We start from the raw sequence: 13,198 nt of genomic DNA on the forward strand, positions 1-13,198 counted from the left end.
ATTATCATTGATGAAAATATTTTTGCATTGGTTAGTGTGTGTATGGTGAAATCAACATTTACCGACTTTTATTGATTAAAAATATAATCCTTCAAGATTAAATATAAATATTTATTTAGAAATATATCAGTGCACGTATGAGTGGTATCTGGTTTAAGCTCAATCCAGACTAGTTTGAGGTGATGATGGTGGGTTGGGGAAAACACCTGGAGGAGATGGCAGAATAAGAACGTAAAAACATAATGGCCATACTAGATCAAACCAAAGGTCCATCTAGCCCAGTAACCTGTCTTCCAACAGTGGCCAATGCCAGATGCTTTAGAGGGAATAAACAGAACAGAGCAATTATCAAGTGATTCATCCCACTTCACCCAGTGCCAGCTTCTGGCAGACAGAGCATGGGGCTGCATCCCTGACCATCTTGGTGAATAGTCATAGATGGACCTATCCTCAATTAACTTATCTAATTCTTTTTTCAACCCACTTATACTTTTGGCCTTCAACCATCCACTGACAAAGAGTTCCACAGGTTGACTGTGCATTGTGTGAAGAAGTACTTTCTTATGTTTGTTTTAAACCTGATGCCTATTAGTTTCATTGGGTGACCCCTGGTTCAAGACCACAGGGGAAGATCCTTAGTTGCTCTACATTGTTTTAGCTCCACTGACTTCAGTGGAACTGCAATAACTTTCACTACAGCTGAGGATCTAGGCTTTTAACACTGAATTGACTGATCCTGTCCACATTATCAAAAAACATTCTAGAAGATGGATGCCCCTAACCACAGTAGACAACCTTACTAGCAAATGGTTGTAAAATGTGTATAATGGATTCATCCTGTACCACAGAGAAAGCTTACCCCATCTGTTCCACGTTAAAGCAGGGGAACCTTGGAGTGATTAAGGAACTAAGTACAATAAGGGACAACTGCTGCATCTGTGACTTATTGAAAACTTCCCTTTGAAAATGCCTGTGTGTGTCATATGTACTACTTGACTTTTGACAAAGTTTTATGGAAACTATTAATAAGCAAACCTAAAGTTCAGAAGCTGATAGCATTTTGTGTACATTCTCTGGCCCATTTTTCTCTCCCATAAAACATCCACCTTGCCCTCCATGAAAACCCAGTTGAGTAAATTACAATAGTTTTCCCATTTCTCAAGAAAACCTCTTACATTTTTCAAGCGCATCCATAGCAGCTCCCATCTCTGCTTGTTGAATACTGTCAAAACCAAACAAAAATATGGTAAGTTTATGCTTTATTGGGTAAACTACAGTTTCCCAGAATCTGGGGTTCATATTACTCTGTTGTGATCAACTCTTCAAATAATCATTGGTCAGTCAGTCCCGTAACATAATGGATAAATCAAGTTTTCCGCAAATATACACATAATAGTGCCATAATTCCTATGGAATATTTAAAAAAAAAATTAGATCAATAAGGTTGTTTTGTAATTCATTAGTGAAGCAGTTGTTTTAATTAAGAGAAAGAAAAAATGAATACAGATAGAAGAGTGAGCAGCAAAAATCGAATGACATTTCTACTCTGTACTACACAGTGAAAATTATGTACTGACGGTCCTGTTCTAATAATCTTAGAGGTTTAAGACCATTACAAAAATGTGTAACTTTTTTTTTCTATGCTGAAAAAATAATGAGGGCTGGATTGCTGGCGGTGATCAGTAAAAAGTGGAGAAAGACTCTCTGATCCTAAATTGCCAGTTTAAATTTGTCCATGGTCAGCAATGACCAAAAGTCACTGTCATCTGGAAGCTATTTAGTGGTTTCAGTGTATAAATGTCACTAAACACACCTGCTTCTTTGGAGCCTCAGCAGAGAGGCTAAGGACCAAATGGACATGGAGACTGAACTACCTCCAGCCACTAGGATATGGTCCCATTAAAGTAAGGTTGAGGCACAGAGGCAGAGTAGTGTGGGGAAGGCTGCACAGTTGTTGTTCATGTTGCTTTACCTTTTCTGTGGCTAATCAGCAAATATTAGTCTCCTGTGCTGTCATTTCAGAGGCTTTCACAATCAAATTCGCTTTTTAAAACCATTTCATACATTTCCACTGTACCTTGGGCCTTTACCACATCCTATTCTTTCCCCTTTGAAATAAACAGCGACTGTATATGTCCTGGCATGAGAAGGTCCCACTGTCTGCAGGGTCCTGAGATAAGAAAGACATAATTTGTTCAAGCAGAAATTATGAAACAATAATCTATCAATGGCATATATCTCACCAAACTTTCAGTCCATTTAGCAAGAGTAGCACAAGGCACAATGTCAGAGGGTAGACTGCTGGCTGTATACGTTACTTCAACCAAAAGATGTCAAAACTGTGTTTATTAAAGCAAAGTATGTATATAAAATTTGTCTTGGTCTAAAACTAGCTTTATTTAACACTCCTGGGCTTACACATAGGCCCAATTAAAAATGTAAATGTATGAGCTGTAGTCAAAAATGCTTACATGCTCATCCAATTGCTTCAACTCTGTGGATCCATTTTTAATTGCATGAACAAATGTAGTTATACAATTGGACACACACTTTTAATCAGACAAGTCAGCCCATGTGCACTGAAATTTTGGCCCATAAACTGGGCCAAGGTTTAAAGGAGTGTTGATATTTGATATGCTGCTCCTCTACTGACAAATTCACAGAATAAATACATTGTTCCATCAGAAAAGTTATCATTTCTGTCACTTATCAGACCACCTTTCCATTTGAGCGAGAATCTAGGCTATGCATTAGCAACCGTCTCAAGGAGAAAGACATAATTCCCTAGACACACAATGAATTTGCTTTTCCTTTTATCTCTTCCCTCTGCCCCAACTCGCCCCCCACTGCCAAGATGAGTTCTGTCCACTACCTTGTTTCTCAACAGAAGGAGCAGCAAAAGTTCATATCAATTTTTGAAATATCTAACCAAACTACTCTGCATCTAATGAACTGTGCAACACCGAACATAAATACAAACAAAATACACCCTAGATTTTAAAAGCAAAACTACTGGCTGCAAATGCAGTGAAACAAATAACTCCATGGGAAGAAAATTAAACAAGATAATAGGAAGATAACAGCAAATGTAGACTGACTCTGAGCTGTACTATCAAAATCAATTTATTATAAAAAAACCAGCACAAACATACTGTACTTATACTCACTGGGTTTGACAAGAAACAGAAATTCATTTCTTTTGTATCTATCTCCCCCAAGATAAGGGAGTAAGCTCGCAGATAAAGACCTGGGAAATCAGATCTGCAAAGTATCATTTTGCAATCATATTTCTGAAGTACACCAATTTTCACTGTAACCCACTGCACTGCATATGAAACTTTACTTCAGTAAACGTGAGAAATATGGGTTTTAATTCTATACACATTCTGGATATAATAAATACTGATAATAAAGGCCTGGCACTTTGATAGCATTTTCTTTTCTCCTTATTTCAGCTACTTTCACACCCAGCAGTGTAGTACTTGTGTGGATGTGAAAGTGCTTTACAAAATACAACAGTTGATATCATCTCTATAAGGTAGGCATAATCCTATTTTACAGCTGGGGAAACTGAGGCAGAAAGGTCACGCAAAGTTCATGGTACTGCTGGGAACAAAGCTCAGGTTCTCGACTCACAGTCAATGGCTACATCCAAATGACAATCTTCCTCAGCGCACTCATTGTACTTGAGCATTCTGAATATTTCTTTTGTTTTTAACAATTTCATCTTTTAAGGAATAACTCATTTAAAAACTCCCTGTAAGCCCTGAAAAAAAAACATTCACTGGGGCTTTATGTAATGAAAAGGCAGAGTTCTTAATAATTTAACTCTGCAGTGATTAAAACATACAGATCTCAAAACGTTGGCTCAACAATTTCTACTCCCAAACAAAACAAGACTGTTTTTAATATCTTTGGTTTCGAAGCAGACTGAATTATTTCTTTAAACAACAAGACAGAACAATTTTAAACCTAGTCATGATCAAATGGAGTCTTAAAATAAAGACAAGATAGAAGAAAGATGTTCAGAGTCTGATCACATCTTGTACTGGGTAAAACAAAGACTGATAATTAGTTTGTACAAATGATACAGGGGTCCTTACTTGTATAGAGGAATATCTGGCTCTTTTCCCTCTGTCCTGAGAGTCAGGCAGCATTGCTGAAGCTGGGATTTAGGGTCATTCCAATCCTGATTTAAAATGAATTCCTATAATAAATCCACAAAGATGGTTTGAGAGTTTGCAGTAACTGCTCAAATCGCAATGATATATGAAAATATGAAGCAAACTGACCTTACCTTTAAACGCGGAAAAAAGCACACGTTCATGAAAGTGTGAACATACTCCAAATCCTTATCAATGTAAAGCGCAGCAATAAAAGCTGAGAAACAAAATATTTAGGTATTACCACGCATGCAAGAGGAGTGTAGTGCTTTGCACTCTTGTAGCACTATTAGAGTAATTTAGAGCACTGCCATGATGTGGGTATTATTGTCATCACTGCTTTACAGGGGAGGAAACTGAGTCAGCAAGAGGTTAAGCAACTTGCCCACGTTCACACACATAGTCATTTATAGAGCCCGGAACAGAATCTGGCTCCTAATCCTGTGATTTAACCAGCAGACCAGGACTTAGAAATAAATCACTATTGGGTACACTATAAATGCTTAGGTATAAATCACTGTTGTTTATGAATAGTTTCCATTTACTAAAAGGATTTGGCAAGAGACAACAGATCTAAACTTCTCACACAATGTATTAAAATGCACTGGATAAAGATTAACTTTCTTGGCACAATATTTATTACCATTTCACCTGCCTTGGAAGGAGAACCGCAAACACTTTCATAAATGGATTGAGGGGCTTGCTCTGTGTCTCTGTACTCTTTGTGGAAATGCTATTTTGAAACCTCCTATTGAAATTCAGTGAAGCACGGAGTACCCCTACATTCTGGATCACTTTTTCCTCTCTTTCTCTAATAATGAGAGCATGTCAGAGTCACAACCTCTGATTTGTCAGAACTCCTGTCCTCCTGACTCAAATGCCAATAAATCTTTACTCTTAGGGACAAATTTTTATACTAACTTTCCATTTCTGAGCCTACAATTTTGCACCTGCAGTTCTTTGGGGGATACAACTCAGGTGATGTAAACAAATAAGTACTTGATTGTACCTGCAAATTAGATACTTAGGCATCTAAATCACCTTCTTTGTGTCTGCTTGTAGGGGATGCAAAAAGGGAGGCTAGTATTTGAATAGCTGGCCCTTGAAAGTGGAAATTAGTTACTGGAGCTGAAGGTTCTTCAAGATGCGTAGTCCCTATCTGTAATCCACACGTGGTACGCATACATGCCATACGCCTGAGTCTGGAAATTCTTCAAAGCAGTGCACCCTAGCAAGGGTATAATAGGTAGTGTGGGTCAACACCTCTCCAATTCCTCTTCTTACCACAAATCCAACAGGATCCTAAGCAGAGGGGACAGAGCGGGAGAGTAGAATACAGATAGGGACCACACATCTCAAAGAACCTCTAGTTACAGTAAGTAACTTCCACTGCTTCTTTGAGTGATGGTCGCTATGTGTATTCCACACATGGATGACTGGCTAGTCGTGTTTAGACTGGAGATGGGTGTGAGGAGGCTGGTAGCAAAGATGCTTGCAATCCCGCCAATCCCACCACTGCATCTGCAGCCAAGGCATGGACTAGATCATAATGTGTCTCAAACATGTGGATCGAAATCCAGGTGACTGTTCTGCACATGTCCTGCAGCAGAATGTCTGATAGAGATACCACAGAGGTATCCTGTGCTCCCCATTCCAGGGGGAGGAATATTTACTATCTTGTAGCACTCTAAGATGCATCCCGAGACCCACTTAGAAATCCTCTGGGAGGAAACTAGCTTGCCCATGGGACTTCTGTGCTATGATGATAAAAAAGTCTAGGTGATTTCCTAGTAGGTTTGGTTCTTTGCAGGCAGAACACCAGGGCACGTTGGACATTGAGAGAGTGAAGTCTCCTGTCTTCAGAGGAAGCATGGGGTTTTGGGAAAAATACAGATAAGTATTATTTGATTGATGTGGAACTCAAAAACAATCTTGGGGCGAAACTTTGGGTGCAGTCAAAGAGAAACCTATTCTTTGTGAAACACAGTATAAGGAGATTCCACCATGAAGGGTCCAAGCTCGCCAATCCACCTAGCTGACATGCCACTAAGAATGCCACTTGCATGGGCAGGTGGGGCCATGGTACAAGTCACCTTAGGTCTAAGGACTGATGGGAAGGTCCTGATCAGGCCTTTCATGACTCATACTGTAGCTGGGTTAGTAAAGAGAGATCGTCCTTCCACTGGAGGGAGGAAGGGACCAATAGCACTGCTAGGTGTACTTGTAGTGAACTAACAGAGAGACCTGAAGTCTTCAGGGATAGGAGATAGTCTAGAACAACTGGAAAGGTTAAAATATCTGGAGAATGTTAGTGCAGTTGTGTGCAGGCTGAAAGGATCACCCAAATGGGAGCTGAACATGAGCATTCTATTTTCGACGCCCATCCAAAACCAAGGGAGTGAGATGCAGCGTGCCTGGATTGGGATCATTGGTCTTCCACTTGCCATTGATTAGGAGATCTGAGAATAGGTGAATTCTGATTGGTGGACAGGCAGATTGTTAGAACTTCCATGAATCAGAACTGTCTGGGCCAATGAGGTGCTAGGAGAATGATGTTGGCGCCATCGAGACTTATCTTCCCTATGACCTGTGGAAGCAGGGAACTGGGAGGAAAGGCATATCAGAGGCCATTTCTCCAAGACATCAGCAGAGTATTGCTTTGGGAATCGCAACCCATCACTCCCCTGGAGCAATATAGGGGGAGCTTTCTGTTTGTTTGGGATGCGAAGAAGTTGCATAGCAGAGTTACCCACTGTGTAAATATCTCGCTTAGAACTGTCTCGTGAATCTACCACTCATGGTCTATCAAGAAGCTCCTATTTAATTTGTCTGCCAGGGAGTTGTGAATTCTAGGAAGGCACGAGGCCTGTTTTGTGATGCAGTTCTGATACACCAGTTCCAAAGTCTGATGGCTTCCTGGCCGAGTGGATAAGATCTTGCTCCTCCTTGTTTGTTTATATAGTGGTGATATTGTCCAACATTATCTGAATATGGAGTGAGTGCATATGCAGAAGAAAGGCCTTGCACGCCCTCAGTTTCAGTATGCAGTCTGGCCTCTTGTGGGGTCCCACTACCCTGAGCAGTGTGGTTCCCCAGATGAGCAGCCCACCCCAAAAGGGAGGTAACCATCACAGTGGTGGCCCTGGGAGTGGGAGGGCTGAAGGGAACTTCCACCATGACCTTTTCCGGGTTCAACCACCAAGTCAGATGACAACTCTGGTAAGAACGACCAGCAGCTGATGTGGTCCTTGCTTGGCTAACAAATTGAGTGGAGCTGAGCCGGCAGGCACTGTAAGTGGAGTCTGTTGAAAGGAGTCATGTAGGTGCATGCAGCCATGTGGCCCAATGGTGAGAGGCACTTGTGCACTGTGATTCATGGATTGTAGGTTATGTGAAATCAGGGTGCTCAGTGCATGAAACCTTTCTGAGTGGAGAAACAATCTTGCAAAATCCAAGTCCAGCTTTGCCCCTATAAAGTTTATTGACCTTGTGGGTAACAGAACAGACTTTTCTTCATTTATGCACATACTTAAGGTTGTTCAGAGTTGTATGAAACACTGTGATGATGACTCGATGTTCTGACAAGATCAGACCAGGAGCCAATCGTCCAGGGATGGAAATACTATATATTCTTGGCATCTCATCTGGGCTACCACCACAAGGAAAACCTTTGTAAATACTCTGGGTGCCATAGTCAGCCCAAAGGGGAGGACTCAAAAATGGAAGTGCTCCTGGCCTACCATCAAATGCAGGAACTTCCTGTGTGATGGGTGAATGTCCACATGGAAACATGCATCCTTCATGTCGAGAGCCATGAAACATATCCCTTCCTAAAGGGAGGGGATTATAGATGCCAGCCTAATTGTCTGGAACTTCCGTTTTCAACTAAAGATGTTGGGTTGCTGAAGGTCCAGGATGGGTCTCCACCCTCTGTCTTTTTTGGGAATTAAGAAATATGGGGAATAAAGCTTTCTCCCATGGTAATGAGGTGGAACATGACCTATTGCCCTTCAGTGAGGGAAGCTGCTTCCCACTGAAGAATCACCTTGTGAGAATGATCCCTGTAGGGGGACCAGGAAGGGGATGTGTGAGGTGGGAAGGAAAGAAACTCTATGGCATTTCTCCAGACTCTATGGATAATCTCTAGAACCCCACTGTCCACAGTGATCTTGTTTCAGTTGTGGGCAAAGTGTGAGATGACTCCCAAAGATGACGGGGACATGGTGATTGGCATCAGTGGTACGTGGGTCTTGACGAATACGTCAAAAGTGGCCCTAGCTGGTGACAGAGTGATTAGCGGCTGTGGCAGTAGAAGGGGCTGAGAAGCGAGGTCTCTGAATCTTCTGGTGTTAGCATGGTGGTTCAGCTGTGTGCTGGTAACAATGTGCATGAGAAGAGGGTGGCCTAATTCTACAGGGCTGCCTCTGATGGCTTCCTTCTGGAGGTCAGGGTATAAATCCCCAGGGAATACAGAGTTGATCTCAAATCTTTTAGTGAGTTCAAGGACTCATCCATTTTCTCACTGTAGAGATTCAATTTGTCAAAAGGGAGGTCCTGGACCTCCCTAGGAAACTCTCATGATTGTAGCCAGGAATCCCTTCTAACCACTAGATCAGTGGCCAAACTTCTGGAAACTGTGCCAGCCACATCCACTACAGACTGGAGGGCTACCTTTGCCATCCCTTATTGAATAGAGACTGAAATTGGACCCTATCTTCTGTGGGATGCTTGTTTGGATGCCTGGAATAGGTATTAAAATAGTATTTTGTAACAACGCTTGGGAGTTAGCAGGAACAAAATACCATCTCTTGGCCCTTTTCAGTGTAAAAGGCATAAGATGCTGGCGTGTTCCATACCACCCTAGCTGGTTCTAGTATGATGGGTATGGCCACCTAAGACTGTATGATGTCCATGAACCAGTGTTGAAGGTTCTGGGTCTCCTTTAATAGGATCTGTAGATCACTGGACGTTTTTTGTAACAGCTCCTGCTACTGGCAAGGGTCATTCGGCAGAGAACATGAGGAAGGCGCAACCACTTCATCTGGAGTTGATGAAGAGGCAACTAACGGAACGTTGGTACCTGCTGCTCTGGTTCCACCTCTTCCTCCTCGTATACAAACAAACCAGCTGGCAAGAGGGAGAGGAGCGACATTACTCTTGAGAGGGGCTCGGAAGCCTGCCATATATATCCCACGAACAACAATAAGGCCAGAAAGAGGGGTCAATAGGTTGTGGGGGACCCTAAGGAAATCGGTAACAGCAGTCCCAGGGCGAGGGAGGTTGTACTGAGTGGAATGGTGGGTGTAACCTCTCGACTGCCTATTGGGCTCAACTGTCTCTACGGAGATACCAATGGGGCCATCTTCTCTGATTTCTCTGAATCAGAGAACTGCTCAACAGGTAGTGGCAGTGCCATCGGTACCAGGGTAGTCCTGCCAGATGGTTGGAGGTGAAATGATTCCCGGGACACTGATGTAGACTTCTCCCCCCAAAGTAAGGACATATTTCCTCTGGTGTTATACAAGTCTCTGTATGCCCTGGTGTCCGAGGAGTTCCCATAGATCCAGTGCATCTGCAGCAACTGGATGGTCTTTAGACGGAAGAAGCATTACCAACAACGGGGCCGGACCACACTCATAGCTTTGCAGATTGGTACTGAAATGACCCACGGAACTGGCGGATCTTTCTTTTTATACATCCTGCTCTCTGATCTGGGGGTCTTCATGAAGCCAGTTCATTAGGTTTCATTTGTGATGTCTCACATGACCTGGACTGGTTTGGGGAGGAAGCTCATTTCTTATGGACAGTCCTCAACGGGGATATACTTTTGCATCAATGACAGTGTCCTTTACTCTCATGGGGAACCCTGGAAGAAGAATCCTTGGGCTTACATGTTGAAGGTTACACACCAAAGCACGTGCTTGGACAGGTGCTGCTAGGCAGTTAATGTCAATGTTTTTGGTTTTTTTTTGGGGGGGGGGGGGGAAGTCTACCTGGCCGAGATTGGAAAGGAGCCTCATAGTCTTCTCTATCAGGTGCTTCTGCAGGTGAAGCTCCCGGGCTTCTTGAGTTCTGGGTGGGAAGGAGCAACAGATATTGCACTTTGCAGAGATATGCGCCTCACCCAGACAGTACAAGAAGTGTTAATATTCTTCACTGATGGAGATGGATCAAGGGCAGGAGAGACAATTCTTGAATCCTGGGACTCTGGGCATAGTTCTGGAGCCAGGGAGGAACCTGGCTCCAGAACCGGGGAGAAATACACTATACTATAAACTTCTTAACTACTAATCTAAAAATATAACTATTTACAAATGTTTTCTTGATAGGTAATGAAATGACATGAAGGAGGACACAATTCTGACTCAGGCCATACAGTGGTAAAAAACAACTGGAGATGCATCAACTTGCACTGCCTATTATACCCTCGGTCGGGAGCACAAGGAGAGCTACTGTGCATGTGCGGGCCAAGAGACACTGCTTTGAAGAATTTCTAGAGTTGGGTGCATAGCATGCATGTGTACCCATGTGTGGAATACATGTAAGGACCATCACTTGAAGAAGTATCAACCTGAAAATAGCAACATCCAACCAAAAACCAGAGTTAAAACATATATTTTAAAATACTACTACTTTTTAAATGGAATTATTAAACAAGTCCTGGGGGAAAACGGGCTGTTTAAATACCTGGTAGAATGAGGGCCTTTATCTCCATACTGTCTCAATATACTTATTCAACGTACCGGTATTCACAAATAAGCTTCCCCTATTTTTTCACATGCTTTTAGTTTTTAAGTATTAAATATTTAATTAAGTAATTAAGTATTTAAGTATTCTGTTAACAGTCTGATTAAGATCCATATTGGCACTCACACTCTAAGAGATCAGCCAAAGTCTTAGTCCGAAGAGCCACGGGTCTCTTGGTCTTGTCGTTAGTGATGGCAAATTCCTGCATACCCAGCTCTTCTGCTACTTTGGCCTGTGTCCTGTTGTTCACCAATGAGCTTCGCAACAACTGAAACCACAAAGAGTTCCACCCAGTTTTAACATTAGGTAATGTTAAACTATAAGAGTAAAGAAGCTCGTTAGGTCCTTTTCCCCATGAATTTACTGCATTTCTCTTCTCAGCACATTCTGATTTCTGCTGGTGTTTTTACATCCAGCCTATCACTGGAGAGTCTCCTTTTGTTTCTGAACCAACTTTTGTTTCATTGTCCCTTCTTTCTACTGTCTGTCTCTCTTGTTCCATTCCAGCTGACGGTAAGGAAGAGGATTACTTGGAAGTCGAGATATTACAGGGCTGGCTTCATGGGTGTTACCAGAAACAACTAAAAATAGGTAAGTACGGTGCTCCAGTACCACTGGTAGGAGCAACAGCATGAAACTGACTAGGACTGTGTGCATTAGTCAGTTTTATTGTGCTGCTGGTGCCCAGATGACACAGCAGTGCAGGAAGAAGTGCACAATCATGCTGATGGAGGATTTTAAGAGAGCCTCCTGCTTAGAAAGAAGGTGCAGTTCCCATAATCCTGCATTACATTAAAAAAAATTGGTGGTGCTCCTCTTTAAAAACAAATGCCTTCTCCCCATCACTCTATTTCATGTATGGATTTTGCTGGAAGTATATATCCTAACAAAATCTAAACATGTTTTACCATAGGAAATATAGACAAACAAGCACAATATCCTGAAATCCATAGACACACAGTACATCCAAAGTGTAAGAATATTTGTACCCAGGATTAAAAACAAAGATGCTCTCTATGTTAAAGCAAGGAAGACTACTACTACACAACTAGCAAACCTGGTTCATAGTTCCATTACATTGGGGGTGCGAGGGAAAGGAAGGATAAGAGATGAACATTCCTGGCCAGATATCCAGTTGGTATAAAGCATAGCTTTGAAGTCAGTGGAGCCAAGCTGATTTATGTCAGCTGAGGGATCTGGCTCTGATTGTTATAGTACATGGCCTCTGGTTTGTAACTAATTGAGGAGACAAGTGTATTTTAACAGAATCTCCTGGTTTGGTTATAGTGGTAATGTAGACATGGTAAGTATGGAGTTCTGCAGAAAACATGGTTACATAAAAGCTTTACAGACATCTTAAACGTGGTTTGGGGTTTTCATTCAGCTTGAGTATCTCCTGATTATTGAAGTTAAGGAGTTTCAAAATGGAAAAGTGTGATTAAAAAGAGCTTGAGCCTTTTTCTTGGAGGACTTCATTAACTCAGCCAAAGGTTAGGGTTTTTACAGGAGTGGGTGGGTGAGGTTCTGTGGCCTGCAATGTGCAGGAGGTCAGACTAGATGATCACAATGATCTCTTCTGACCTTAAAGTCTATGTGTAAAGAGAGTCATTTTCTTAAACAAAAAGAAACAAACAAACAATCCAAGCCACCCAGGGTGGAGAGATTGCATATGCACACATTGCTCCATGTCACATTTGCTCAGCTTGGTAGACAAAAGTTTTATGCTACCTGGGTCCAGTGTGTCAACTGAGCTTATGAAAATCAAGATTTATTCTCAGCACTTGATATTTCATCTCTGACAATAGATAAATAAAGAACAGTATGGTCATGATTTTTTTTGGCAATGATGTATGAAGCAGACACTCACAACTTGATCACAACTAGGCTGACTGCAAGATCAGCATATTACTCCCTCCCTTCCTAACTCTCCATGCCTTTCCACCTACTCATCCGCTTTCACCAGTCACCCAAGTCCCAAAACAAAACAAAATCTTACCGAACTACAACACAAAACCTAGGAGACCAGAGTGCTGAGCAGCCATGACATGTAAATGGCTGCCTGCTAGAATACTGTAAGCTTTTTAGGGCAGGGATCATCTTATTCTGTGTTTGTACAGTGCCTAGCACAATGGAGTCCTGGTCCATGAATGGGGAGCCTAGGAGCTATGGTAATGCAAATAATAAATACTAATAATATATAGAATACATGTATCTTGAAGATGAAAAGAACCAGTGGTCCATCTAGTCTACTTTTCCATACAAGGACCCACCTCCCATGTAGCCAGAAT

The 13,198-nt window shown here is 42.0% G+C and overlaps 1 protein-coding gene across 2 annotated transcripts in view; it reads right to left on the reverse strand.

Annotated features, from left to right (window-relative positions):
• The window catches only part of DROSHA (drosha ribonuclease III), a 107,184-nt gene that overhangs the window by 2,185 nt on the left and 91,801 nt on the right, over positions 1-13,198 (reverse strand). Inside the window, exons 27-31 of one of the 2 annotated variants that reach the window (XM_034762065.1) lie at positions 11,037-11,178; positions 4,298-4,380; positions 4,104-4,207; positions 2,078-2,170; positions 1,176-1,222 (exon numbers count right to left, since the gene is read on the reverse strand). In XM_034762065.1, the coding sequence (XP_034617956.1) occupies positions 1,176-1,222; positions 2,078-2,170; positions 4,104-4,207; positions 4,298-4,380; positions 11,037-11,178 (469 nt within the window). Of the gene's footprint in view, positions 1-1,175; positions 1,223-2,077; positions 2,171-4,103; positions 4,208-4,297; positions 4,381-11,036; positions 11,179-13,198 lie in introns of those variants that run through there. The other variant, XM_034762066.1, reaches the window with a different exon arrangement.

This window comes from Trachemys scripta, chromosome 2 (assembly GCF_013100865.1).
Source record: "Trachemys scripta elegans isolate TJP31775 chromosome 2, CAS_Tse_1.0, whole genome shotgun sequence".
In the NCBI taxonomy this organism is placed as follows: domain Eukaryota; kingdom Metazoa; phylum Chordata; order Testudines; family Emydidae; genus Trachemys; species Trachemys scripta.